The sequence below is a fragment of the Mustelus asterias genome, chromosome 15 (genome assembly GCF_964213995.1).
Source record: "Mustelus asterias chromosome 15, sMusAst1.hap1.1, whole genome shotgun sequence".
Classification (NCBI taxonomy): Eukaryota; Metazoa; Chordata; class Chondrichthyes; order Carcharhiniformes; family Triakidae; genus Mustelus; species Mustelus asterias.
Window position 1 is genome coordinate 72727482 of NC_135815.1, and position 26474 is coordinate 72753955.

The 26474-nt window shown below is 46.2% G+C and overlaps 1 protein-coding gene across 1 annotated transcript in view; it reads left to right on the forward strand.

The window, feature by feature from the left end:
* Positions 1–8501: 8501 nt before the first annotated feature.
* The window catches only part of kif25 (kinesin family member 25), a 104249-nt gene continuing 86276 nt past the window's right edge, over positions 8502–26474 (forward strand). The window contains exons 1-2 of the mRNA XM_078230480.1: positions 8502–8570; positions 15253–15318. Coding sequence (XP_078086606.1) covers positions 8502–8570; positions 15253–15318 — 135 coding nt within the window. The remainder of the gene's footprint in view (positions 8571–15252; positions 15319–26474) is intronic.

The window sequence follows — 26474 nt, forward strand, 5'->3', positions numbered from 1 at the left end:
CAATTAGATAAACCCATTTATCCCCATTAGTGTTATTAATTCATCTAACTTACTCCAAATTTTTTGTGTGTTCAGATTAAGAGCATTTAGTTTTTTATCACTGTTCTTTGCATGAACCTTATTCACATTTCCACTATTACTATTAAGCTCTCTGCCCCCTTGGTCACATGCTGCTTATCTTTACCAAAATCACACTGCTCTTTGCTTCATTTTTTTCTCTTTAGATTTCTAAATTTCTGTTCACTTATCAGCCCCCAACCCCCAGTAAACTCCTCAGCTTCCCACTTGTAGTTTAAAGGCCACAGCCCGAGTTATACAATTCACCAAAAAGGTGAAGTGGAGCCCATTCCAATGGAACAGTTTCCTTTCCCCCAGTACTGATGCCAGTGCCCCATTGATCAACATCCCTCTTCCAACACTTTGTGCCAAGTATTTAATTCTTTAATTTGCTTGATCCTATGCTAATCTGCATGTGGCTCAAATATCAATTCAGAAATTATTACCCTTAAGGTTCTGCTGATTAATTTAGAACCCAGTTCCTCAAACTCCATGTGCAGAACTATGTTTTCTTGCAAATGTTCCGAGTGGGGGTCTATAACATTTTGAAAACATAAAATGGAAAAGGAGAAGCACTGATATAATTGATGACATCCTGTAAATGGTGCACACTGCTGCTCCTGTTTGGTGGTGGTAGGGAGGATTGAATGTTTGTGAATGTGGTGCCAGTCAAGTGAGCTGCTTTGTTCTTATGTCAAACTTCTAGAGTTGTTGGAGCTTCACTCGTCCAGGCAAGGGGAGAGTATTTCATTTCACTCCTGACTTCTGCCTTGTAGATTCTTTGAGGAGTCAGGAGGTGAGTTACACATTGCAGAATTCCTAGCTTCTGACCTGCTCTTGTAGCCACAGTATTTATTTGGCTAGTCCAACTGAAGTATCTGGTCAATGCTAATACCCAGGATGTTAATAGGTGATTCAGCAATGGATAATGCCATTGAATGTTAAGGGCAGATGGTTAGATTCTCTCTTGTTGGAGATGGTTATCACCTGGCACGCGTGTGTTGCAAATATTAGTTGTCATTTGTTGACCCAAGACTAAATATTGTCCAGGTCTTGCTGCATATGGGCATGGACTGCTTCAGTGTTTGACGAGAAGTGAATAGTGCTGAACATTGTGCAATCAGCAGTGAATATCACCTGTGCAATCAGCACTTCTGACATGATGGAAGGAATATCATTGTTGAAGAAGTTGAATATGGTTGGGCCTAGGATAAAACCTTGCGGAATTCCCACAACAATGTCCTGGAGCTGAGATAACTTGGCTCCAACAGCCACAACATCTTCCTTTGTGTTAGCCATTACGCCAACCAGTGGAGAGTTTCCCCCTAAAGACCATTGACTACAGCATTACTAGGGCTCCTTGATGCTACACTCTTTCAAAATATGGCCTCAGTGTCAAGGGCAGTCACTCTCATCTTACCTATGAAGTTCAGCTTTTTTGTCCATGTTTGAACCAAGGCTGTAATGAGGTCAGGAGCTGAGTGACCTTTGCGACCCTTGCAGAACCAAAGCTGAGGACCAGTGAGCAGGCGACTTGATAACGCTGTTAATGACCCCTTCCATCACTTTGGGATGGTGATTAGCTGGGTTGGATTTGTCCTGCTTTTTGTGTACAGGACATACTTGGGCAATTTTTCATATTGCTAGGTATATGCTAGTGTTGTAGCCATATTGGAACAGCTTGGCTGGGGGTGCAGCAAGTTCTGGAGCATGTCTTCAGTATTGCTGAAATATTGCCAGGGTCCATTGCCTTTGCAGTATCCAGTGCCTTCAGCCATTTCTTGATATTGTGGAATGAATCGAGTTGGCTGAATAAAGTTTAAGTTTAAAGTATATTTATTAGTGCCACAAGTAGGCTTACATTAACACTGCAATGAAGTTACTGTGAAAATCACTTAGTCACCACACTCTGGCGCCTCTTCAGGTATACTGAGAGAATTTTGCATGGCCAATGCACCTAACCAGCATATCTTTCAGGCTGTGGGAAGAAACAAAAACACCCAGAGGAAACCCATGCAGACATGGGGAGAACGTGCAGATTCTGTACAGTCAGTGATCCAGCCTGGGAATCAAACCCGGGTCCCTGGCACTGTGATGCAGCAGTGCTAACCACTGTGCCACCCTGACATTTGTAGTGCTGGGGACTCCCGGAAGAGGTTGAGATGAATCATTCACTTGGCACTTCTGGCTGAAGATTGTAACGAATACTTCAGCCTTATCTTTTGCACTGATATACTAGGTTTCCTCCATCCATTGAGTATGTAGATATTTGTGGAATCTCTTCCTCCTGTCAGTAATGCATGGTGTTGCTCCTGGCATGCCTTCCTGCACTCTTCATTAAACCAGGGTTGAACCCCCAGCTTGATGGTAATGGTAGATATGGGGAAATGTCAGGCCATGAGATTAGTTATTGAGATTGTAATATACAATTGTGCTTCTGCTGACAGCCCACAGCTGCTGGCAGCCCTTATGGATGCCTAGTTTTGCGTTGCTATATCTGTTAGAAATTGATCACATTTAGCCTGGTGGTAGTGCCACACTACACAATACAGGGTATCCTCAATGTGAAGATGGGACTTTATCTTCATATAGGTCCAATGAACTAGGCGTGCAATCAGCTCGCCCCCATAAGGACTGTGCGGTGGTCACTCCTGGAAATACTGTCATGGACCTGGAACAGGTAGGTTGGTGAGGTCAAGTAAAATTTTCTCTCTTGGTTCCCTGTCCACCTGCCACAGACCCATTTGAGCAGCTATCTCCTTTAGAGCTTGGCCAGCTGGGTCAGTAGTGGTGCTCCTGAGCATCTCTCGGTAAAGGACCAGAGTACATTCTGGGCCCTTGCCACCCTCAGTTCTTCCAACATGGAGGAGTGCTGATTTATCAGCTGAGGGGGAGAGGGTGGGGTGATGAGGTTGGTGGTTGTTACGTATTTAAATAGTTGCATGGTTGCTTTAAAAGCTAACCACATGATTTGAGTGTTGCAGACGTTACTGTTTTACCAACAGTTTGTCTTCTGTACAGGCAGCAGTTCCTTCAATGAATTTGTTAGTTTGAATCTCTGTGCAAACCACAGGTGGACACAAGGCAAAGGCACCAGTGATACATATAATACTAGCAATATACAATACCAATCAAAATGGAGCATAATGGTTTGAGAAGCATCATGGGATTAGCTAGCTAGCTGACTTGATCAATTCCTATAGCTATTTAGCCATTAAAGACACAGTCATGGGCCATTAAACTTGCCTAGCAGGAATTCTTGTATCAGCAGACAGGTACCTGCTTTGTGAGACTGCTAGCAGTACAGACAAGTCAGAGATACGAATGTCCTGAGAAGAGAGGTTCATTATGAAGGTTCAGAAGTGGTTGATAAGGTGCCGGATAAAAGTCTTCAGATGGTCCAGAACTGTCCGTGAACTGATCACGCGCCTAGTTACTAATTTGGATTGTGTCCAGCCAGGATGGGCTGAGTAACTGTTAGTCAAGGAATCAGGAGTGAGTGTTGAATGAGTCTTTTGAGTTCATTCTCCTGAAAGGGTTAATCACAAGTTTAAAAATCACAGATGCTATGAGAAAAACCACAGGTCTTGATTAAAGCACACCCAGATAAGCATCAAGGCCTACTTACAAGTGGGGCTTTAGTCACACTAGGCACACAAGAATTGAATTTAATGATGTATGGCTGCAGCTCATGTGTCCATTAGGACAAGGAACAATGGAAATGGGAGCAAATGAAAGGTTGATATACCATTGGTCAGACAGATAGCTATCATTGTTTGATATAATTTAATAGATGTGCACAAGTTGCAACTATACGCTTATGTAAACCTAATCAATAGTTGTGAATGAATATATAGAACTCCTATACAAATGTACACCTCTGGTATATACTAAATTGTAATCGAATCTGGAAATATATCTGTAATTCAGGGCTCTGGATTGTGCCATCATCTGATGTACTGAAGCCCTTTCTAGCTTGCAAATAAACAGGCCAGTTTTAAACTCAAATGTCTTTGTTCTGGCTACTTGAAGGAAACAAAAACAAGCTGAATAACAATATCTCTGCAACACAGCTTTTTCTGTAAAACCCACAACTCCTTACATAGTTCGAACATTACAGTGGTAATCAGGTGGTTTCTTTGCCCATGTTTGACCTGATGCCATGTGACTTCATGAGGTCCTGAGTCAATAGTAAGAGCTCCCAAGGCAACTGCCTCCTGACTGTACACTACTGTGTCGCCGCTTCTGGTGGGCCTGTCCTGCCGGTGGGACAGGACGTGCCCAGGGATGGTGATGGTCTCTGAGACATGGTCAGACATGATTCTGTGAGGATGACTATGTCAGGCTGTTGTTTTACTAGTTTGTGGGATAACTTTCCCAATTTTAACACAATCTCCTGGCTGTTTGTACAATTTTGCAGGGTCAAGGGAATTTGTAGTTGTATTTTCCAGTACATACGTCAATGCTGATTGATCCATCTGGTTGAATTCCTTTTTGCAGGCATTGAAGCAGTTTTGATGCCACTGATTGGCTTGCTAGGCCATTTCAGAGGGCATTTATGGGTCGACCACATTTCTGTGGGCTTGACCAGATAAGGACAGCAGACTTCCTTCCCTTAAGGATATTAGTGAACCAGATGTGTTTTTGATCATGTGGTCAGAATATCAGCGAATTAAACCCCCAGGAACGCTACCAACAAGAATTACAAATGAATTGCGAGCACACACGGAAATGAATGAGTATGATTTGATAACCATTACTGAGACATGGCTACAGGAGGACAGGGATTGGGACCTGAATATTAAAGAGTACAGGATACTTATGAAGGACAGGAATTGGGGAAAAGGTGGCGGGTGGCTCTTTCAGTTAATGATTGGTATTATCACAATAGAGAGGCATGAACTAAGTTCAGGAAAGTAGGATGTGAAACAGTTTGGGTAGAGTTGAGAAATGGCAAAGGCAAGAAGACACTTGTGGAAGTTGTGTACAATCCCCCTAATAATAACCGCGCAGTGGGGTGGAGCATAAAGGAAGAAATTATGGAAGTTTGTCAAAAACGCACGGTGATAATCATGGAGGATTTTAATCTACATATGGACTGGAAAAGTCAGATGGGCAAAGGTAGCCTAGAGTTCATGGAATTTTTTTGGGGATACTTTCTTAGAACAGGTTAGGTGGATTGGCCACGCCAAATTGCTCTTTAGTGTCAGGGGGACTAGCTAGGGTAAATGCATGGGGCTATGGGGATAGGGCCTGGGTGGGATTGTGGTCAGTGCAGACTCGATGGGCTGAATGCCCTCCTTCTGTACTGCAGGATTCTATGATTCTATAACAGCATGTTCTGGAGCCAACAGACAGCAGACTATACTAGACCTAGTGTTGTGGAATGAGGTGGGATTAATTAATGATCTCATAGTGAAGGCACCCCTAGGTAGCACAGACCATATGATTGAATTTTTCATTCAGTTTGAGGGGGAGAGGAGTGGCTCCAAGATGGTTTTTAAACTAAGAGCAATTATGAGTGCATGAAAGCTGAATTGGCTAAAGTGAACTGGCAAATTAGGTTAGATGCAGTGGCAAACATCTAAAGGGTTATTTCAGAATGCACAGAGTAGATGTATTCAATGAGTAAGAAAAAGTCCAAGTGATGGACTTTAACTATCCATGGTTAATTAGAAAGGTTAAAGACCTGTTGGTTTAACTTTAGTGAAAGGAAAAATGTAAAAATTATCATAAAGGATATGATAACTGGACACTTAGAAAATATAGTAAAATTGGAAAGAGCCAACATGGATTTATAAAAGGGAAATCATGTTTGACAAATCTATTGAGGTTCTTTGAGCATGTTACTTACTTTTCCACCTAGATAAAGGAGAACCAGTGGATGTGATGCTTTTGATAAGGTCCCACACAAGAAGTGAGTGACATAATTAGAGCACATGGGATTGGGGGTAATATACTGGTAGGGGTTGAGAATTGGTTAACAGGCAAAGTAGAGGGTAGGAATGAAGGGATCATCCTCATTGTGGCAGGCTGTTACGCGCAGGGTACTGCTGTTCACAATCTATATTAATGATTTTGGATGTGGAGACTAATTGTAATATTTCAAGATTTTCCGATGACGCAGAACTAGGTGGGAATGTAAGTCATGCGAAAGATGCAAGGGGGTTTCATGTGGACTTGGAAAAGCTGTGAATGGGCAAGAACATGGAAGATGGACAAAGTGTGAAGTTGTCCACTTTGGAAGAAAAAACAGAAAGACAGAATATTTCTTAAATGGTGAGAGGTTGAGAAGTGTTGGCGTCCAAAGGGAGCTGCGTGTCTTTGTTCAGGAGTCACTAAAAGGTAGCATGCAGGTGTAACAACCAATAAGGATGGCAAATGGTATGTTGGCCTTCATCACAGGGAGTACAGGAATAAAGATGCCCTGCTGCAATTTGTACAGAATCTTGGTGATATCGCACCTGCAGTATCATGTATACTTTTGGTCTCCTTATCTAAGGAAAGATATACTTGCCATGGAGGGAGGGCAATGGAGGTTCACCAGCCTAATCCCTGGGATGTTGGGATTGTCTTGTGAGGAGACTGGATCTGTATTCTCTAGAGTTTCAAAAAATGAGAGGTGATCTCATTTAAATTTGCAATGTTTTTAGAGTATGACGGGGTGGATCTCTTGGCTGGTGAATCCAGAACCACAGGCCATTGTCAGGATAAGGGGCAGGCTGTTTAAGACTGTGATGAGGAGGTATTTCTTCACTGAGAGGATGGTGAATCTTTGGCATTCTCTACCCTAGAGGGCTGTGGAAGCTCAATCTTTGAGCATATTCAGGACAGAAATTGATTGGGATCTGGAGCCTAATGATATTAAGGGATAGGGAGATTGTGCAAGGAAAGTGGCATTGAGGTGGATGATTAGCTGTGACCTAACTGAATGGTGGAGCAGACTTGCAGAAGAGAATTTAGCAGACAACTTATAGACATTAGCAAGCTAACACATAGGAGTTAGAAAACATAATCAATCTTACCCAACATGAGGATAACTGAACAATTGAATTTATATTAAAGATTGAAATGAAATTAATAAGATTTATATGTTTTATATAAATGTATTGTGTCTTAACTTGAAATGTATTAACTTATTTAAATGTATTAATGTGACTTATTGAAAATGTATTCATTGAAACTTTGAAAAGTAGAAATGTGCAAAACAGTCAGCATTTATGATCAGAAGATATCATTCAGCAACTAAATTGTTATTAATGAAAACTTACATCCAGAAGATAAAGAATGCAAGCAAACTAATTGTGATTAAATCGAACGGAAGAGACATTTTATATTACAATGTATAAGATTCACTTGCTTAGGCCGAGAGAAAGGTCAAGTGATGGGTCCTCATTTGGCATTGTGCCAGGTCTCAGCATTTAGTCAGTGCTGACTTATGCAGCAGAAGGTTTCTTGGATGCCATTACAACAAGAAAGCAACCTATGTCAAGAGGCAGACTTCTGCTGATTGGAAGGAACTGTAGAATATTTTTATTTAAGGTGTCAGATTGTGATTAGATTTAGAATGCTGTCATGATTAGATTGACATGCTGAATAATAAATGAAATCATAGGCTAATTATTGGGCTGAACTATTGATAATGAAAGTGGATAATCGATTAGTTTTTTGGCATGAAAAAATGTGAGAAAGCTCTGTGGTACAGTTGTACCATTAGACATATCTGAGGTCTCCCTTCAGCCCAAGTTACTGTATGTGATGTTTGACTTTTCTATATTTTAATAAAACTAGTTTGAAAATAAATTCATTACGCTTAATAAACTGAATCATTTTACCCTGGCGAAAGCTGCATTTAGAATTAATCTTTAGGATTTTCTAAAGAAATCCAGCCACCGAATCGAAATTCCTGACTGGATGATTTGAATGGCCGACTCTTGCTTCAATGTTCCTGTTGATGGTTTGGTATTGACCATGTCAGGTAGAGGAAATGTTCCTGAATGGTTTACACTTTAAAACGGGTTTGGCAGATATCAGGTTTCTTTTGTCAGTGAATTGGTGAGAGGAAAGTGTATGAAATTTTAAAGCTAGTTCCAAAATCCTCCCTGCTCAACGTCACTGGCAAATAAACAATCCCCTCCTTTATCACAATTATCCCTAATTTTAAATTCTAAGTGAGTCTGATTGTATGTCGCGGGTTGTCCGCACTTCATCAACCAACCGTCACTGTCCCAGATTGCAGCTAGGCTCAGGCCCGCGCTCCCACTGGTTCAGTGTTCGGTCCAATCAGTCAGATGGATAGTGGCGCGGGCCATCTCCATGGTGATGGACCATTAGCCCTCAGGGCTGCTCGCCATTGGCCGAATGTTTGTCCAATTGGGAAGGCGGACAGGATCGAACGCGGTTCCGTAGTGACGGACAGTTGGTGTTGGAGGTTGCGGAGGGAGATGGCGCTTGGGATGGAGGTGAAGCGGCTCCTGGAGCAGCGGCTGCGGCAGCTGGAGCGGACCGTCCGAGTGAGTAGCGGCAGCCCAACCAATCAGAACGTCCGGGGATCCTCATCCCAGCCCAATGGGAAAGTCCGGGGATCCTCATCCCAGCCAATGGGAAAGTCCGGGGATCTCGGTCAGCGCCGGGATTGGGTCATTTAGAAAGCTGCGTCACTCTCACATGCCAGAGAGAATTTGGAGGGAGAGGGGGGGGGGGGGTGAAGTCGGGAGCAATTTACGCCCACCCCACCCCCCAAACCCACTCACCCCACACACAACATTCCCACCCCTCTCCCTGCATCCCAGTCACCCCAGTCTTCACCTCCCCATCCCAACCACCCCTTCTCCTCCCCCCCAGTCCTCACTCCTCCCCTCCGCCCGCACTCCCCCCCTCCGCCCTCGCTCTCCCCCCCCTCCGCCCGCACTCCCCCCCCCCCTCCGCCCGCACTCCCCCCCCCCCCCTCCGCCCGCACTCCCCCCCCCCCTCCGCCCGCACTCCCCCCCTCCGCCCTCGCTCTCCCCCCCCTCCGCCCGCACTCCCCCCCCCCCCTCCGCCCGCACTCCCCCCCCCCCCCTCCGCCCGCACTCCCCCTCCGCCCGCACTTCCCCCCCCCCCCCCCCTCCGCCCGCACTCCCCCCCTCCGCCCACGCTCCGCCCCCTCCGCCCGCGCTCCGCCCCCTCCGCCCGCGCTCCCCCCCTCCGCCCGCGCTCCCCCCCCCTCCGCCCGCGCTCCCCCCCCTCCGCCCGCGCTCCCCCCCTCCGCCCGCACTCCCCCCCCCTCCGCCCGCGCTCCGCCCCCTCCGCCCGCGCTCCGCCCCCTCCGCCCGCGCTCCCCCCCTCCGCCCGCGCTCCCCCCCTCCGCCCGCACTCCCCCCCCTCTGCCCGTGCTCCGCCCCCTCCGCCCGCACTCCCCCCTCCGCCCGCGCTTCCCCCCTCCGCCCGCGCTCTCCCCCTCCCCCGCCTGCGCTCTCCACCCGCCCTCTTTCCCCCCTCCCCCCGCCCTCTTTCTCCCCTCCCCCCGCCCTCTTTCTCCCCCCTCCGCCCGCGCTCTCCCCCCCTCGGCCCGCGCTCTCCGCCCTCGCTCTCCCCCCCTCCGCCCTCGCTCTCCCCCCCTCCGCCCTCACTCTCCCCCCCCTCCGCCCTCACTCTCCCCCCCTCCGCCCGCGCTCTCCCCCCCTCCGCCCGCGCTCTCCCCCCCTCCGCCCGCGCTCTCCCCCCTCCGCCCGCGCTCTCCCCCCCTCCGCCCTCACTCTCCCCCCCTCCGCCCGCGCTCTCCCCCCCTCCGCCCGCGCTCTCCCCCCCTCCGCCCGCGCTCTCCCCCCCCTCCGCCCGCGCTCTCCCCCCCCTCCGGCCGCGCTCTCCCCCCCCCCTCTGCCCGCGCTCTCCCCCCCCCTCCGCCCGCGCTCTCCCCCCCCTCCGCCCGCGCTCTCCCCCCCCTCCGCCCGCGCTCTCCCCCCCCTCCGCCCGCGCTCTCCCCCCCCTCCGCCCGCGCTCTCCCCCCCTCCACCCTCGCTCTCCCCCCCCTCCACCCGCGCTCTCCCCCCCTCCGCCCGCGCTCTCTCCCCCCCTCTCTGCCCGCGCTCTCTCCCCCCCTCTCTGCCCGCGCTCTCTCCCCCCCTCTCCGCCCGCGCTCTCTCCCCCCCTCTCCGCCCGCGCTCTCTCCCCCCCTCTCCGCCCGCGCTCTCTCCCCCCCCTCTCCGCCCGCGCTCTCTCCCCCCCCTCTCCGCCCGCGCTCTCTCCCCCCCCCCTCCACCCGCGCTCTCCCCCCCCCCCTCCACCCGCGCTCTCCCCCCCTCCGCCCGCGCTCTCTCCCCCCCTCTCTGCCCGCGCTCTCTCCCCCCCTCTCCGCCCGCGCTCTCTCCCTCCCACTCCGCCCGCGCTCTCTCTCCCCCTCTCCGCCCGCGCTCTCTCCCCCCCTCTCCGCCCGCGCTCTCTCCCCCCCACCCGTGCTCTCTCCCCCCCCTCTCTGCCCGCGCTCTCTCCCCCCCTCTCTGCCTGCGCTCTCTCCCCCCCCTCCATCTGCGCTCTCCCCCCCTCCGCCCGCGCTCTCTCCACCCCCCTCTCTGCCCGCGCTCTCTCCCCCCTCTCTGCCCGCGCTCTCTCCCCCCCTCTCCGCCCGCGCTCTCTCCCCCCCCCTTCGCCCGCGCTCTCTCCCCCCCCCACCCGCGCTCTCCCCCCCTCCGCCCGCGCTCTCCCCCCCTCCGCCCGCGCTCTCTCCCCCCCCTCTCTGCCCGCGCTCTCTCCCCCCCCTCTCTGCCCGCGCTCTCTCCCCCCCTCTCTGCCCGCGCTCTCTCCCCCCCTCTCCGCCCGCGCTCTCTCCCCCCCTCTCCGCCCGCGCTCTCTCCCCCCTCTCCGCCCGCGCTCTCTCCCCCCCTCTCCGCCCGCGCTCTCTCCCCCCCTCTCCGCCCGCGCTCTCTCCCCCACCTCTCCGACCGCGCTCTCTCCCCCACCTCTCCGACCGCGCTCTCCTCCCCCTCCGCTCGCGCTCTCCTCCCCCTCTGCTCGCGCTCTCCTCCCCCTCCGCTCGCGCTCTCCTCCCCCTCCGCTCGCGCTCTCCTCCCCCTCCGCTCGCGCTCTCCTCCCCCTCCGCTCGCGCCCTCCTCCCCCTCCGCTCGCGCCCTCCTCCCCCTCCGCTCGCGCCCTCCTCCCCCTCCACTCACGCCCTCCTCCCCCTCCGCTCGCGCCCTCCTCCCCCTCCGCTCGCGCCCTCCTCCCCCTCCGCTCGCGCCCTCCTCCCCCTCCACTCACGCCCTCCTCCCCCTCCGCTCGCGCCCTCCTCCCCCTCCGCTCGCACTCTCCTCCCCCCTCCACCCCCCCCACTTTGTCAGAGCTCTGACGATGGTCATCTAGACTCTAAACGTTGGCTCTACTCTCTCCCCACTGATGCTGTCTGACCTACTGAGATTTTCCAGCATTTTCTGTGGACATTGATGGGACCAGAGATTCCACCAGTGGACAATAGCGCGCCCCCTCTGCTGCCAGGGTGGCGGGATCCTGCCTGACAGCTTTTACACTAAAGCTGGAATTTTGATGGGTAACCAGGTAGAGGTCTTCTAGATTTTAATGGATTCTAATTATTGGATAATTCCACCCTTATCCTTTAAACAGAATTGTCAAACTAGAGGCAGTAATATTTTGAAAATTTGCTTCATTTATCCAATCATAAGGAATACTGTACGTTAGGTCTGCATTCAAAACTTCCTTATCTTAGATTGAATGAGAAATCATAAAGGTGGCTTCTCCAAGTCCGTCAGCTTCCCAAAGTTTATTAAATAAAACATAGCTCCTGTCTTTATACCCTTTTAGTTTAAGGTCCTCTTCATGCCGATGCAACTCTTATCTCATGTTACACCATCACTTGTTTCAAATAATTTACCAAGCAGATTAATGACCTGTTATAAAGTCATGTTTTATATCAAACATGGCTTTATTTATTTATTGGGCTGGAACCACTGTTGTATGTTAAAAAATTAAACAACAGTATTCCAGTGACTTAAAACAGCAGATTCTAAGTTGGCTGAACACTTATATAACTGTACCTAATAAATTCCAAAGCTATTAAAAATGGAGTCAGGTTGTCTAGAATAGAGCATCAAACACAAAGATAAGAGGAATGTGAATGATCCTGTCTCCTGACCAATCACGAAACATCCAGACAATCACCTGGATATTCAACTGGACATGGAATAAACCATTAAACACAATCACTTTGGACAATGACCCAGTCTGAGAAACGAACTCATCCAACCATAATCTCATATCTCTAAACCATAGACCTGGAATCAATTTGTTATGACCCTGTTTAGATCACTGGTCAGTTGGTGAGAGGGGATTGTGTGATGAGCCAACAGACTTTCTGTTGTTTAAGAAACTATTTTTCTCCAGGCCACAGAACACAAGAAGTAGGACCCTGCGTGAGTACTATCTGTCTCTCTCTCTCCATCCAGCCTGTAAGCAAGATGATCAACTCTCCCTTACTTTATAAGATTGTCCCATAACTGAGCCCATTGTCCTGGATTGCATACATCCAGGATGTTGGATTTCCTATATTGCAAATCTTTAAATCTCATGCATGGGCAGTGTTCACTTTGCTCCTCTTCCCACCCTTTCTCAGCACCCACACTGTCACAGCTCTGGGAACCCTGTCCTGGTCCCCCAATGCCGATACTATAGTTAAGAAAGCCCATCAATGCCTCTACTTTCTTAGAAGACTAAGGAAATTTGGCATGTCAGCCAAGACTCTCACCAACTTTTACAGATGCACCATAGAAAGCATCCTTTCTAGTTGTATCACAGCTTGGTATGGCTCCTGCTCTGCCCAAGACCGCAAGGAACTACAAAAGGTTGTGAATGTAGCCCAATCCATCACGCAAACCAGCCTCCCATCCATTGACTCTGTCTACACTTCCCGCTACCTTGGCAAAGCAGCCAGCATAATTAAGGACCCCACGCACCCTGGATATTCTCTCTTCCACCTTCTTCCTTCGGGAAAAAGATACAAAAGTCTGAGGTCACGTACCAACCGACTCAAGAACAGCTTCTTCCCTGCTGTCATCAGACTTTTCAATGGACTTACCTTGCATTAAGTTGATCTTTCTCTGCACCCTAGCTTCGACTGTAACACTACATTCTGCACTCTCTTGTTTCATAGAAATCATAGAATCCCTACAGTGCAGAAGGAGGCCATTCGGCCCATTGAGTCTGCACCGACCACAATCCCACCCAGGCCCTACCCCCACATATTTTACCCGCTAATCCCTCTAACCTACACATCCCAGGACTCTAAGGGGCAATTTTTAACCTGGCCAATCAACCTAACCCGCACATCTTTGGACTGAACGGTATGTTTTGTCTGTATAGGCGCAAGAAACAATACTTTTCACTGTGATAATAAATCAAATCAAAAAACCCTGGAAGCAGCAGCCCCCACCTGCCACCCCCCACCCCCCCACACCACCCTTACCCTAATGAACCCTCATGCCAGAGTGTCTCTTAATTTCCTCTGCAAGAGTTGGTCATCCTGCTTGCAAGCTCAAGTCCGGCCCAGCCCATTGTTTGACCACCCACACACTGCTGCCGGTGTTTTACGAATCTACTCGGCAGCTGCTGACTCCAGGAGACGCAATAGAAACCATCCATCAACATCTTTAAATCGTCCTGTTAGAGAATTCAGAAAGATCCCTGGGCCTCGTCTGAAACGAGGCTTTTTTGTGGACTTTTAAAAACTGCTTGGTCGATCCTCCTACTTTGTAACTTACTTGGTGCATGTGTGAAAGAACCAGTGCTTTTCTTCTTTTTATTTAGATTGTAAATATGATTTTAAATATGATAAATACTACTCTCTTTTTTTCAGAATTTACAGGAGAGCTTGCCTGTGTGTATCTCTTACAATCACAGCACTTAAACAGTTAAATGTTCACTGAATTGGCAAGCGTATCTTTGTTAAAAACCTGTTACGGTCAAACTAGGAATGAGAAAATAGAGGAGCCATTCTACCCCTTCCAACATGGCCATAACAGGCCTCATACACTCTTCATACAAGGTTTATTTATTTGTTGTGCCCCTAAAACATCCTCTGATGCATGCGGTCATGTCACCCTCTGCTGAAATAAAAGCCTCTGTATCAAAAATCTCTCTCAGCAATTTTGAGAAGGGCTTTGGATAACCATGACTGAAACATATTCTTTACATTTTATAGCTCTGTCTTTTAAAAAAGAGTTGTAAGTTATTCCAGTAATAGAGTAAAACTATGATCCTGCCTCCAATGGACAGCAAGACAGTAACACAAGGGCATAAATTTAAGCTAATCACAAATAAAGAATTTGAGATGATTAGAAAATCATTTTGCAGATGATAAAGTGGAATTCTTTTCCATGAATCATCATTGCCAAGTCTTTCAAATAAAATGACCTAATTGCTGAAAAAAGGTTGAAAGAGTATGATACATGCTATCGCATTCTTTACTTTTAATATTACCAAGAAGTGTGCACTCTCCCAAGTTTGCATCACAATTTCCCTGTATGGTGAGTTCCATTCTGTTCAGACACGTGTGAATCATTATGAATATTTTTCAGGCACCTATCTTTTATTTCCAGTTAGGTATTAGGTTTCAATCCAAGTGACTGCTACTTGCTCAAACTCAGACTGACTTGTAATGAAATGCACACATGTGAAAAGCACCTCCTCTCCTGACCTTTTGCCTCTTCCATTTGCTAACCCGCCTCCTCTGCCTTGTACTTTCATCTCACTGAGACTCTCCAATCACAGTCTTGCTGTCACTAATATCAAGATTTCTCTTTTTCAATTGCGTTTTCAAGCAGTAATTAGGCTCCTTTTCACTTCCACCACTGAAGCTTGCACTTAGATTGCAAAATGATCATCTCCAGAACAGTGCATGTGTTGGTTAGAACACTCACTTTCCTATGCAGGCAGCAATGAACCTGGTAACAAATTGCAATGTAATACTAAATGCTTTGATGTTAGCTTTGCTGGGCAAGACCATACTGCAATGCCATGTTGTGTCTTATTAAGTTGCACTCCAGTAGTGTATGTCTGTATTGCTAAGTGATTATCTGCATTAATCTTATGCACAAAATGTGCAAAGATTTACCTAGGTAAGTGCATCCATAAAATACCATTTTTAAAAGTGTACTTTGGCTGAGAAGTGTATTTTAAAGTGTTTTAACATTATGTTTTCTCTACTTTCAGGGCAAAGAAGAAAGAATTGTTCAGCTGGAAACTGAAAATGCTCTGCTTCACCTGAAACTGGCTAAAGTAATATCTTATTTAATACAACGTAGCATTAAACAGTGACTTTCAAACAAGGTGCTGTCCCTTGGTACAGAAGGGAGCAATGCTTTGAAAGACTGCTCAACCTTCCAGGCAGCGTTATTTTGCATGGAATAGCAATATACTAAATTATTGTGATGGGAGATCTTATCATAACATTTATATGTTATCATAACATAACACCAAATATTTGACTCTTAAATGCCCTTCGAAATGGCTGAGCAAACCATTCAATTCAAGGGCAATTAGGAATGGGCAATAAATGTTGGCCAGCGACATTCGCATCCCCTCAATGAATAAAAAAGGCCCAGAAGGTAGGTTGTGTAGAATGTTCTAATAGGGAGAGTCCTACTAATTTGAACATTAAGATATTAAGGGTATCAAGGGATTTGAGAAAGAGTAGCTGGGGTAGATAATAAACTATGATAATCTAGAATGATACAGCAGGCGTTAGGGGCTGAATGGCCTACTCCTCCTCCTATTTCTTATGTTTTTCTAATTTAAGATCTTATTTTCCAAGGTATCCAAATTAGAGTGGTAGCATTTGAGACTGATAGTCATCCTGCACTAAAAGCAGAGGTCCAAGCTCCATGGAGGAAGTTGCTGCCTGAGTCATATAGATCTCTCATACCTGACTGCAACTGAAGAATGGTTTTATTGGTATCAGGAAGAACACCGGAACTTCTCAGTGTGCACACATTTCTTGTATGGCCTATCAAGCACAATACAGACCAAAGTCTGGACTGCTGAACCCCCTAGGTTTGAAGCACTGTACACAATCATTCACCTTTTGTAATGAACATTGTTGTGCTGTCGCTGAACACAACGTTTTTCTTAAAGATGGAAGTAGCAGCTCAGAAACAACAGACAAAAGCTCAGGCTTTCAATGCAAGGATCTCCTCTGCTGTTAAGGGACGATTTCTCATTGAGCTCAGCCAGAATGCAAAGGTTAGGCCTGGTTGAAGGGCCATTTACCCAATGTTTCTACTTCATGAAATATATATAGTGTGGATTGCTGTGTAATGATGTTTCAATGGTCAAAACTCATCTGAACATACCTAGGTGCAACCCCTTTCTTATCAAATAGACCATGGGATTGTTATGAGAAGCCCATATATTCACATGGCCCAGAAGATCTTTAACGTCTTGAAACTTGCCACGAAGTGAAGGTTCTGCACCCTGTATATCTGATGCCTCCTTCCCGTGGGGAAATTGAGAAAGCTGTTGCCCTTTCAAACCAAGTGTTTGTCATGTGGTTTGCACTGGTGACTGCCTGAATGACTAAATTTCTGCCCCTCATCTGAATAATGCAGCATGAAGAGCTCCCCAAAAGACTATTTAAATAGCAAGAGCAAACAAGAATGAGGATTTTTTTTATTACTGATTTTTTTTAACTTCCTTGTATTTAAGGTTTCCTAACTCTGACTAAAGTCAGAAAAATTTGACCATAATTTGGAATATTGCTAAAACTCAAAACAAGCAAGGGGTTAAAAAAAACAATATTAAGCTAAATAATAATACAAAATCTAGGTTTAAAAACTTACAGTCTGCATCACATATGTGGCATGATATGTACAGTAACTGATGTTACAGATATGATGTATATTTTGTGATGAATTTACAGTAAGAAAACAAAGGGAAATTTCCAGCAGGTCGTTTTTGGATGACATTAGTTGTTCACCATCTACACCCTGGAAAAACAAAATCTGCAATTGTACACTGAAAACCAATTTAAATAACCAATATCCATGACTAATGAAGATAAAAAACAACCAAGTACTTTGCATCTGTCTTCATAAAAGAAGTGGATGCGTCAAAGGTTATGTCTTGGTTGAAGAGGTCCTCAAAGTGCTCCCCTCCAGCAGCCATTGACCTCCTCTCTGTCTTTGATGAGGCACCTCTCCATTTTTGGTTCTCAGCCAGATGAGGTCCTGGGTGCTCGGACCGTGGATGGTTTTAGTTGTGCTGAAGAAACCACACATGTCGTGGCTGTCGGTGAGTTGCTGAGTCTCCTGTGCCCTTTCCTTCCACCATCTATTCTTTAGATCACAGGTTCTTTGTTGCATCTCAGCCTTCAGCTGTCTGTAGGCTTGTTTCCTCCCACTCGAGTTTTGTCTCCTATGCTGCCTGTATGCTGTCTTGCCTCCTGGACTGCTACATTTCGAAAGTATTTTATTGGCTGTAAAGTGCTTTAAGATGTCTGGGGGTCTTAAAAGTGCTATATAAACGCAAAATTTTCTTCCTTTTAATATAAATGGGGTGGAATTCTCCCCAAACATTTCTAAGCATTGTCCCCAGCAGGAAAACCAGTGAGATTCCTGCTGGGAAGGTCAGTGCGATTCAGTTAGCAATTCACCCACAACTGTAAATTTTTTGGAGTGGTGAATTAAAGATGTGGCAAGACTGGCTCCTCAGAGATCAGGGTACCGTTTTCAAAGGGCACTCCGATCTCCAGACAACCCTATGAAAAATGAATTCTGTTTCTCCCTCCACAGATACTACCATGCCCACTGAGTTTTTCCAATGTTGTTTGTTTTTATTCCAGGTTTTCAGCATCCACAGTACCTTGCTCAAGAAAAATTTGCCATGGGGTCAAATTAAATAAATATATCATACTTACCACCACTTCATTCTTCCCCCTGAAACTGCGCTTCATAAAATATAATGTATGCATCAACAATTTTTCAACCTACACCTGAGGCTTCAAACCAGAGAATCAAAACTGAGGGATTGATAGCTGACAGAGGGTGATTAACAAAAAGGAGAAGGGAAATTACAAAAGCAACGTTGCAACATAAGGAGTTATCTGGAACTCCCCATTCTAAAGTTTAGTACTTGCTAATTCAGCAACAGTCCAGTTGCTATAGTAAATAAGAATTGCAACTTCCACATGTAGCTTTGTTTTCATTGAATCTGATGAAAAGATATTGCTGTATTTAGTTTCTAAATAGATGGTATAAATCACAGCAAGTACCTTAAGCAGCCAGTGGGCAGTCTGCAGTTACGAACAATAAATGTATGCTATTGCAAATGAAACACTAGGAAGCTTGAACTCAAATGATATCTGTTATTAGTAGATATAATAATGTGTTTTTATATACTGACCGTACAACAGTTAAATCTTTTCGTACATAGTACCGAGGGTCAGTAGAAGACAGCAGAGAAGAGACAACACGTTTACGTAGACTCTTAGAGAATGTGCGGAATATTCAGAAAAATACCGGCTACCAGTTAGCTCAGCTATTTGCAGGAGTAAAGGTAAACATTATTACGTTTGCTTGTCACATTTAACAGTGATTTGGCTGAACCATTCCCTGGCATAAGCTATTGCCAATGATTCTCTCTCTGCAAACCAAATTTTTATTTTTTGGATAGGGAAATATTGGCATAAGTTGACATGAGGGGCAGTTCCTCGTCTGAGGAAAGGTAAAATTGAGATCTGATTTTTCACTTGTTTTTGTGCCACTTCTAAATGCTGTTCACAGAAAATTGCTGGAACCAGTGTCCGGAGATTTAGCTGGCCACCAAATTTTCCAACCTCGTTGCAGCTGGAGAGTGGCGTGAACGGCCGATAAGATTGCGCCCAGCATTTAAAAATGCACAAAAAATTTTATTTGTCTGACTGCAGGGTGCAGGTTAGTTCATAGGAATTAAATCTCCCCCTTTTGCACATACTTTTTAATTGTGCTAGTTAAAAATCGCATACAAATACACCATTTTATGTAGAATATATAGCAGAGAAACAGCACATTTGGCCCAACTGGCCAATGCCAATGTTTATGCTTCACACACATCTCCTGTCCCCTACTTCATCTCACCCTGTCAGGATATCCCATTCCATTCTTCTTCAATTATCAAATTCATGCTGTTGGATTATCAAGGACAACTAACAGACAGTAGGAATAAAATTAAACTGGTCAAAGTAACATTAATAGTATAAGGGAATTTTACAGTTCTGGGGCTGGATTTCCCTCATGGGAGTAGGAATAGAGTGTCAGGAATTGCAATCCTGCCTCCATCCCAACAGCGTTGAAAGGCGGGAATTTCATTTCCCAGAGAGCAGGACACCAGGAGTTGGGCCTGATGGCAGTCCTGAGGCAGAGTCCGAGACAGGCCAGTGCCGAGGTGGCCAGGTTAAAAGGGCTGCCTCTATTCCCAGAGGCATCGGCTCAGTTGTTCAGATCAATGTAAAGCCCCCCCAATACCCTTACCCCCTTTTCTTCCTCTCAACCCATTATGATGACCATGAGGGCCACATGGGATCATCAATAGATCCACCCATGTGCTTTGTGGAGTATGTGCTGCCTTATTGAATGAGCGGAGGCTTGCCCGATGGAAAGCAGCCAATGAGGGTTTTTAAGCCTGTAACTTTACCTGAACCAGCGTTGTAGGTCCTGAGGTGAAGATGACCTGATTATAAGCCACGAGAGCGATCTTTTCCTTTGGTGCACAGTAAAGGGTGTTGTTGATGGAAACCGATATGTGGCTGAATTGCTACATTGGCAATGAGGAGAAGTTATTTTTTCCCTCCATCTTTCCGTCCAGACAACCTCTGAATGTCAAGAATTTCTCTGGTAAGAAAAGGCCATTGTGCTTCTTTTCGGGCAACTTGAGCCCTGTGGCACCAATGTGCCTCCTAATTCTACACTCCCCAGAAGAGGAACCATCTTCCCAGCATCTACCTTATCAAGTCTCCTCAGAATGTGTAATGTTTCAATAAGATCACCTCTCATTCTTCTAACTTCGAATGAGTAAAGGCCTAACCCCTGCTCAACCTTTTTTCATAAGACAATCCCTTTATTCCAGGAATCAGCTGATCCAATGCAATTATATTTTTCTTAAGTAAGGAAACCAAAACTGTGTACAGCAGATGGTTTCCCTGTAGAAACACTTCCCTACCTTTACATCCCATTTGCCTTCCTAATTGCATGCTGTACCTGCATACTATTATTTTTTGATTCATGTACCAGGACACCCAGATCACTCTGCACCTCAGATTATGTAGCCTCTCTACATTTAAATAATATTCTGCTTTTCTATTCTTTCTGACTTATTGACGTCTCTTCTATTGGAATTCTCTCTCAATCTTTCCGCACCCAGGCAGTACATAAGTCAGACTTTTGTCTGTTTCTGTAGCTAATTATTCCTGGAACAGGTCGCTAGTCTGTCACCAGGCCCTTCTCGCTTGAAGGGCATTACACCACATTGAGTGTAGCCACATACACATGCGTGTGGACACAGATGCGCGCATGCATACACACACACTCGTTGCAAAGACATATTGATAGCTTAAGTGTAGGCAAAACTGTGGCATATGGAATTTAACGTTTAAGTGTGAGGTTAAAATTCACTCAGAGTATCTTCTCAGGAGATGTACCTGAGGTTTTCTTGTGCATGAAATGTTGTGTTAATTAACTGAAGTGGAGCATGGTAGGCACCCAAAAAAATTTAGCGAATGAGATCATGACACCACTGAAGTGAACAGGCTGATGTAACATTAGGATACCAAAATTGGACTATTCATGTACAGGCAGTGTCTTCTTTATTCATTCTTGAAATCGCAACTGTTACATAGTGTTACAAACCTGGCTGATGTTATCTGCAAGGGTGTCCCAACCTGAACACAGAGAACAAAGAAAATTACAGCATAGGAATAGGCTCTTCGGTCCTCCAAGCCTGCACTGACCGATTGAACTAAAACCCCCGACCCTTCCAGGGACCATATCCCTATATTCCCATCCTATTCATGTATTTGTCCAGACGCCCCTTAAAACTTACTATCGTATCTGCTTCCATTATTTCCCCCGGAACTGAGTTCCAGGCACCCACCACCCTCTGTGTAAAAAAACTTGCCTCGTACATCTCCTTTAAATCTTGCCCCTCGCACCTTAGACCTATGCCCCCTAATAATTGACTCTTCGACCCTGTGAAAAAGCTTCTAACTATCCATTCTGTCCATACCCCTCATAATCTTGTAGACTTCTATCAGGTCACCCTTCAACCTCCGTCGTTCCAGTGAGAACAAACCAAGTTTCTCCAACCTCTCCTCATAGCTAATGCCAGGCAACATCCTGGTAAATCTTTTCTGTACCTTCTCCAAAGCCTCCACATCTTTCTGGTAGTGTGGCGACCAGAATTGAACATTATATTCCAAGTACGGCCTAACTAAGGTTCTATAAAGCTGCAACATGACTTGCCAATTTTTAAACTCAATGCCCTGGCTGATGAAGGCAAGTATGCCGTATGCTTTTTTAACTACCTGCTCCACCTGGCGTTGCCACTTTCAGTGACCTGTGTACCTGTACACCCAGATCCCTCTGCTTATCAATACTCTTAAGGGTTGTGCCATTTACTGCATGTTTCCTATCTGTATTAGACTTTCCAAAATGCATGACCTCACACCTCGAACACTGGTTCATGGTAGTGTATAATTTTGCTTACAGGAATGGTGTGAGGAGTCACGTGCAAGACCCAATGAGAACAGTAACCAGTCAAGTCGTGGTATAACACTTATTAAAGACAATAAAGAAAAGAAACAGGACTCTAATGATCTAAGACAGTTATGTACCAGAACTACTAAACACATCAACACAGTTAATGTAGAAATTACTCTTTTTGATCCAAAATAGAGAGAACTCTTTTAGGATTTCCCCCATCCCAAACAATATCCAATTCAATAGGTCTATAGGTAAAGGCCAGCTTATAGTTACCACACTGCATATGATTGGGGAGTTATTTTGGGAAGTGGCTCATGGGGGGGCAATCTTAAGAAAAAAATTCTAAGTGCCGATCGAATGTGAAAACAGGAGAGAACCGTGTCCATTTTTTCAGTGAGCTTTCAGACACAATCTTATGCCTTTTAGTGCAAAGAAAGAGGCAAAGTATGATTCACACCAGTAGATGGAGTCTAATCTTGCTGGAAAACCAACTGCTCGAAGAAATCACTTTGGAAGAAAATATAGCTGGTCTGATTAGCAACTTTGCGGATGATACTAAGATTGGCGGAGTTGTGGATAGTGATGAAGATTGTCAGAGATATAGATAGACTGGAAAATTGGGTGGAGAAATGGCAGATGGAATTTAATCTGGACAAATGCGAAGTGATGCATTTTGGTAGATTCAATTCAGGTGGGAGCTATAAAATAAATAGCAGAACCATCAGGAGCATAGACACACAGTGAGATCTGGGAGTACAGGTCCACAGATCCTTAAAAGTGGCAGCACAGGTGGAAAAGATGGTGAAGAAAGCATATGGCATGCTTCCCTTCGTCGGACTGGGCATCGAGTATAAAAGCTGGCAAATTATGTTACAGTTGTATAAAACATTGGTTAGGCCACATTTGGAAGACTGTGTTCAATTCTGGTCACCACACTACCAGAAGGACATGGAGGCTTTGGAGGGAGTACAGAAATGGTTTACCAGGATGTTGCCTGGTATGGAGGGTATTAACTATGAGAAGAGATTGAATAAACTAGGATTGTTCTTCCTGGAAAGATGGAAGCTGAGAGGCAACCTGATAGAAGTTTATAAAATTATGAGAGGTATAGGTAGGGCGAACAGTTGGAAGCTTTTTCCCAGAGCAGAAACGACAATTACAAGGAGGCACAATTCAAGATAAGGGGGGAAAGGTTCAGTGGAGATATGCGGCAAAGGTTTTTTAGACAGAGGGTGGTGGGGACCTGGAATGTACTGCCAAGTGAGGTGGTTGAGGCAGTTACATTAGCCACATTTAAGACGTATCTTGATAGGCATATGAACAAACAGGGAATAGAAGGATATAAGCGATTGGTTTAAATAGGTAAACGTGATTGGCACAGGCTTGGAGGGCCGAAGGGCTTGTTCCTGTGCTGTACTGTTCTTTGTTCTTTGTCGAGGGTGCCATTGCACACGTGAAGATCTCAGTGTTAAGAGCTGTCACTCCCCCACCCCTCTGGATATCGACGTTCCCCCAACCACTGGCCTCCCCGGCTGAATTCCATGCCCCCCCCCTCCCAGGTATTGTCCTGATATCCCACCCCCAGCTGATTGCTGCCCCGATTCCCTCTGCCCCCCAACCCCACCACCCTCCACCCCACACTCCGGCTGATCACAGTCCTGATATTGCCTGTCTGGCCGATCGCCACCCTGGCCGATCCCTGAATGTAGAGTGCACAGCTCCCCCTGTCCCTTCCCATATACCCCGCCTATTGGCACTGCCTGGTGCCCAGTGGGCAGTTCTGAGGCCCTATGGGCATTGCCAGCATGTCAGGCTGGTACTGCCAGGGTCCCAGGTTGGCAGTGCCAGGCTAGTATTGCCAAGTGGCACAGTCCCTTTGCCCCTGACCACCTGGAAGGCATCAATAGCCTCCAATTCCACCAGCGAGGCCATCACCTCAGGTCCTCGTTGCTGGGGACACATGTGATCCTCACCAGTGAGGACCTCCACCGGCAACGTTGTTAAGGCAAGTGAGCCCGGATGATTCTGTCCCAGGCTCATGAATAACATTTAAATGAATGTTTGGGTGCGAGGCTGATCACACGGACAATCCAGGGCCAGTAAGATCGCGAGAGGCAAGAAACTGGGCACGTACCCAGTTTTTTTGCCTCTCTCGCAACTTTACAACTCACCATGCCAATCGACCAGTGTGACAAACCAGAAAGATCGTCTCCATGCTTTTAATTGCCTCCACGAACCTTTCTGCACTGTTCCTTCTGGTCTGCTAGTTGGAACTTACTTACAGGCTGCTAATGGAATCTGCCTCCCTGCTTCCTTGAAAGGTTGGCAATTATACTATTTTACCCTTTGATGGTTCTCTGTATATTGGCTCAGCCTCTGTGGCTCTAAAAGATTAACATACACATGCCTCCCCTGCATGGTGCAATCGTCTAACTCAGGTATTTCCTATTAGCAGGACAATGGATTCTTCTGGTCTGTCTAAAATTGCTGATCTCATTACTGGGAGATTTGCATCCTGTGAAAATGCCTTTTTAATTTTCCTCAATTTTAGTTATTTCGAACTTGGCACTTTATCAATGGGAGAGAGAAGCGAATGCAATGAGAAAAATCCATTTCATAGCTCATTAATGTAAACAGCAAAATTCCTCACCAACATATCTGCATTAATGTATCAAGAGGAAGTTAGACCCCTGTGGCAGCACGGAATCTCAGCTACATCTCCACTCTTCTGGACTGTCTGTGTTTCATTTAATCCCTGCTTGTTCCTGGGATAATTAACTTTGAAGCTAACGCAGCTGCTGATTATTTCTGCAGTTTAATCTTTTGCCCAGATTATGCACTGTCTGAAGCATTTGCCCTTAGCAGATTTCTGTCTGGAGGAGGTCACAATTTGTAGTTGGGGGGGTGACCTGTTGAGTTTACGGTCCTGATTTGGAAAAACAGCTCCTGGCAACACAAATCAGAGCCTTGGGCATACACAACACTTGACCTTCCAACCAGTTTACAGCCGAATTTCGGATTTACTTGTAGGAAGGAACTTGCTTCTCTCACGTTTCGCACCATGGGCTGGATTTTATGCTGCCCCGCTGGCGAGTTTGCAGGCTGGGGCGCATGTAAAATCCAGCAGGTGACCTTCCCGCCGGCAATCAGCCTGCTCCCGACCTGTCTGACATTTTATGTTCGGTAAGGAAGGCATCAGGTTGCCCACCTGCCCTGGGGCCTATTGACCACTTGGCTATTTAAGAATCTAATTCCGCCCCCACCAGTACCTGAAGCAGACTGACCCATGCCATGAGGGAAGCCCAGCAAATTTAGCTGTGCAGGGCTGGTGTCATGCAAGGGATAGGGGAACCCTGGGTGCATCAGAGGCAACCCTTCAAGATCATTGCCCTTCCTCCCCCCCCCCCCCCATCCCTTTAACTCTCTCTTGCTGTTTTGAACACCCGGCACACACACAACTTTTTGAGCATTTCACTTTGTTCGACTCCACATGTCTCATTTATAATTCTTTTTCTCTATTACCCACACAAGTACCATGCCAGGCTTCTCATAGTGATATTGTCACTGCTGTCCTCACTCAGTTTCTGCATCTCGAGGCTTCCCATGCTCTGTCTCAACTCATCATGCTCTCTTTTTTCTGAACTTACTACATTTTATCCTCCCCTTATATCTTCCTTCATAATAAAGTCCCCTCTCTATATTCATGGCCACCCTGTTGGCCTTGCCTTCTCTGTGGTCAACCATGTCAATCATAGATAAGGCCATCTTTGATCATTTCCTTGTTATGTTCTGCACCCTTCCCCCTGCCAATCCAACGGCCTCCTGTGTTCACCTCTGAAAGAACCTCTGCCTCAAAGTCACCAACTTTGGTATTTTGTTCAACAGGGCATTTCTGCAACTACTGATCTACTTAATCATACCCTCATCTTCATCTTTTGATGCCCATGTCCCATTCAAACAATTACAGTCACCCATTCTGGTCACCCTTCAAGTATCTCCCTTAAGCCCAAGGAACTGAGATTTGTTATATGTGACATTTTAGCCTGAATGTTTCTCTCCTATCAACCTCTCTAAGCACATCTTGTCCACAAGACCTACTTCTGCTCCCTTGACCCTGTTCTCAACAAATTACTGACCACCCAACTTTCCATAGTAGTCTCATGTTCGCTATCAATCTGAGATCCCTTTTCTACAAAATAACTTTTATATACTTGATTATGTGGGAAGAATTTTAAAAATTGAATGATCAAACCTGCATTGAGTGTTTATGTACGATGGCAGGCAGGGTGGGGAGGAGGCCGGTGGGAGACAGCTGGGACATTTACTTTAAATGTCATCTTTTTTGAATTGTTGCTCATTCTTAACATGCTGACGAACAAATTTCCTAAACCGGAATTCATATTTCTCATTCAGATTCAAGTACGGGCAATGAGAAGTTAATTAGGGCAAATTCTTAAATGTAATCTATTCATCACTGAGAATGAACAACTTTCAAAGCATTTTTAAATGTTTTGGGCGCGACTTTCCTATTTTTTCAAAGTGTCAGGCTCTGACTGAAAACTGGTGGTAGCTCTGCAGCTGCATTGCCCAGTTTTTAGTCCAGATTGTCAGGCACTCGAGTGGGTGGGGATAATATCATCAGTCTGGTGGGCGGCTCCACAGAGATCGGGGTCCCATCCTCACGTGGCTCAGCCTCTTGCCCAC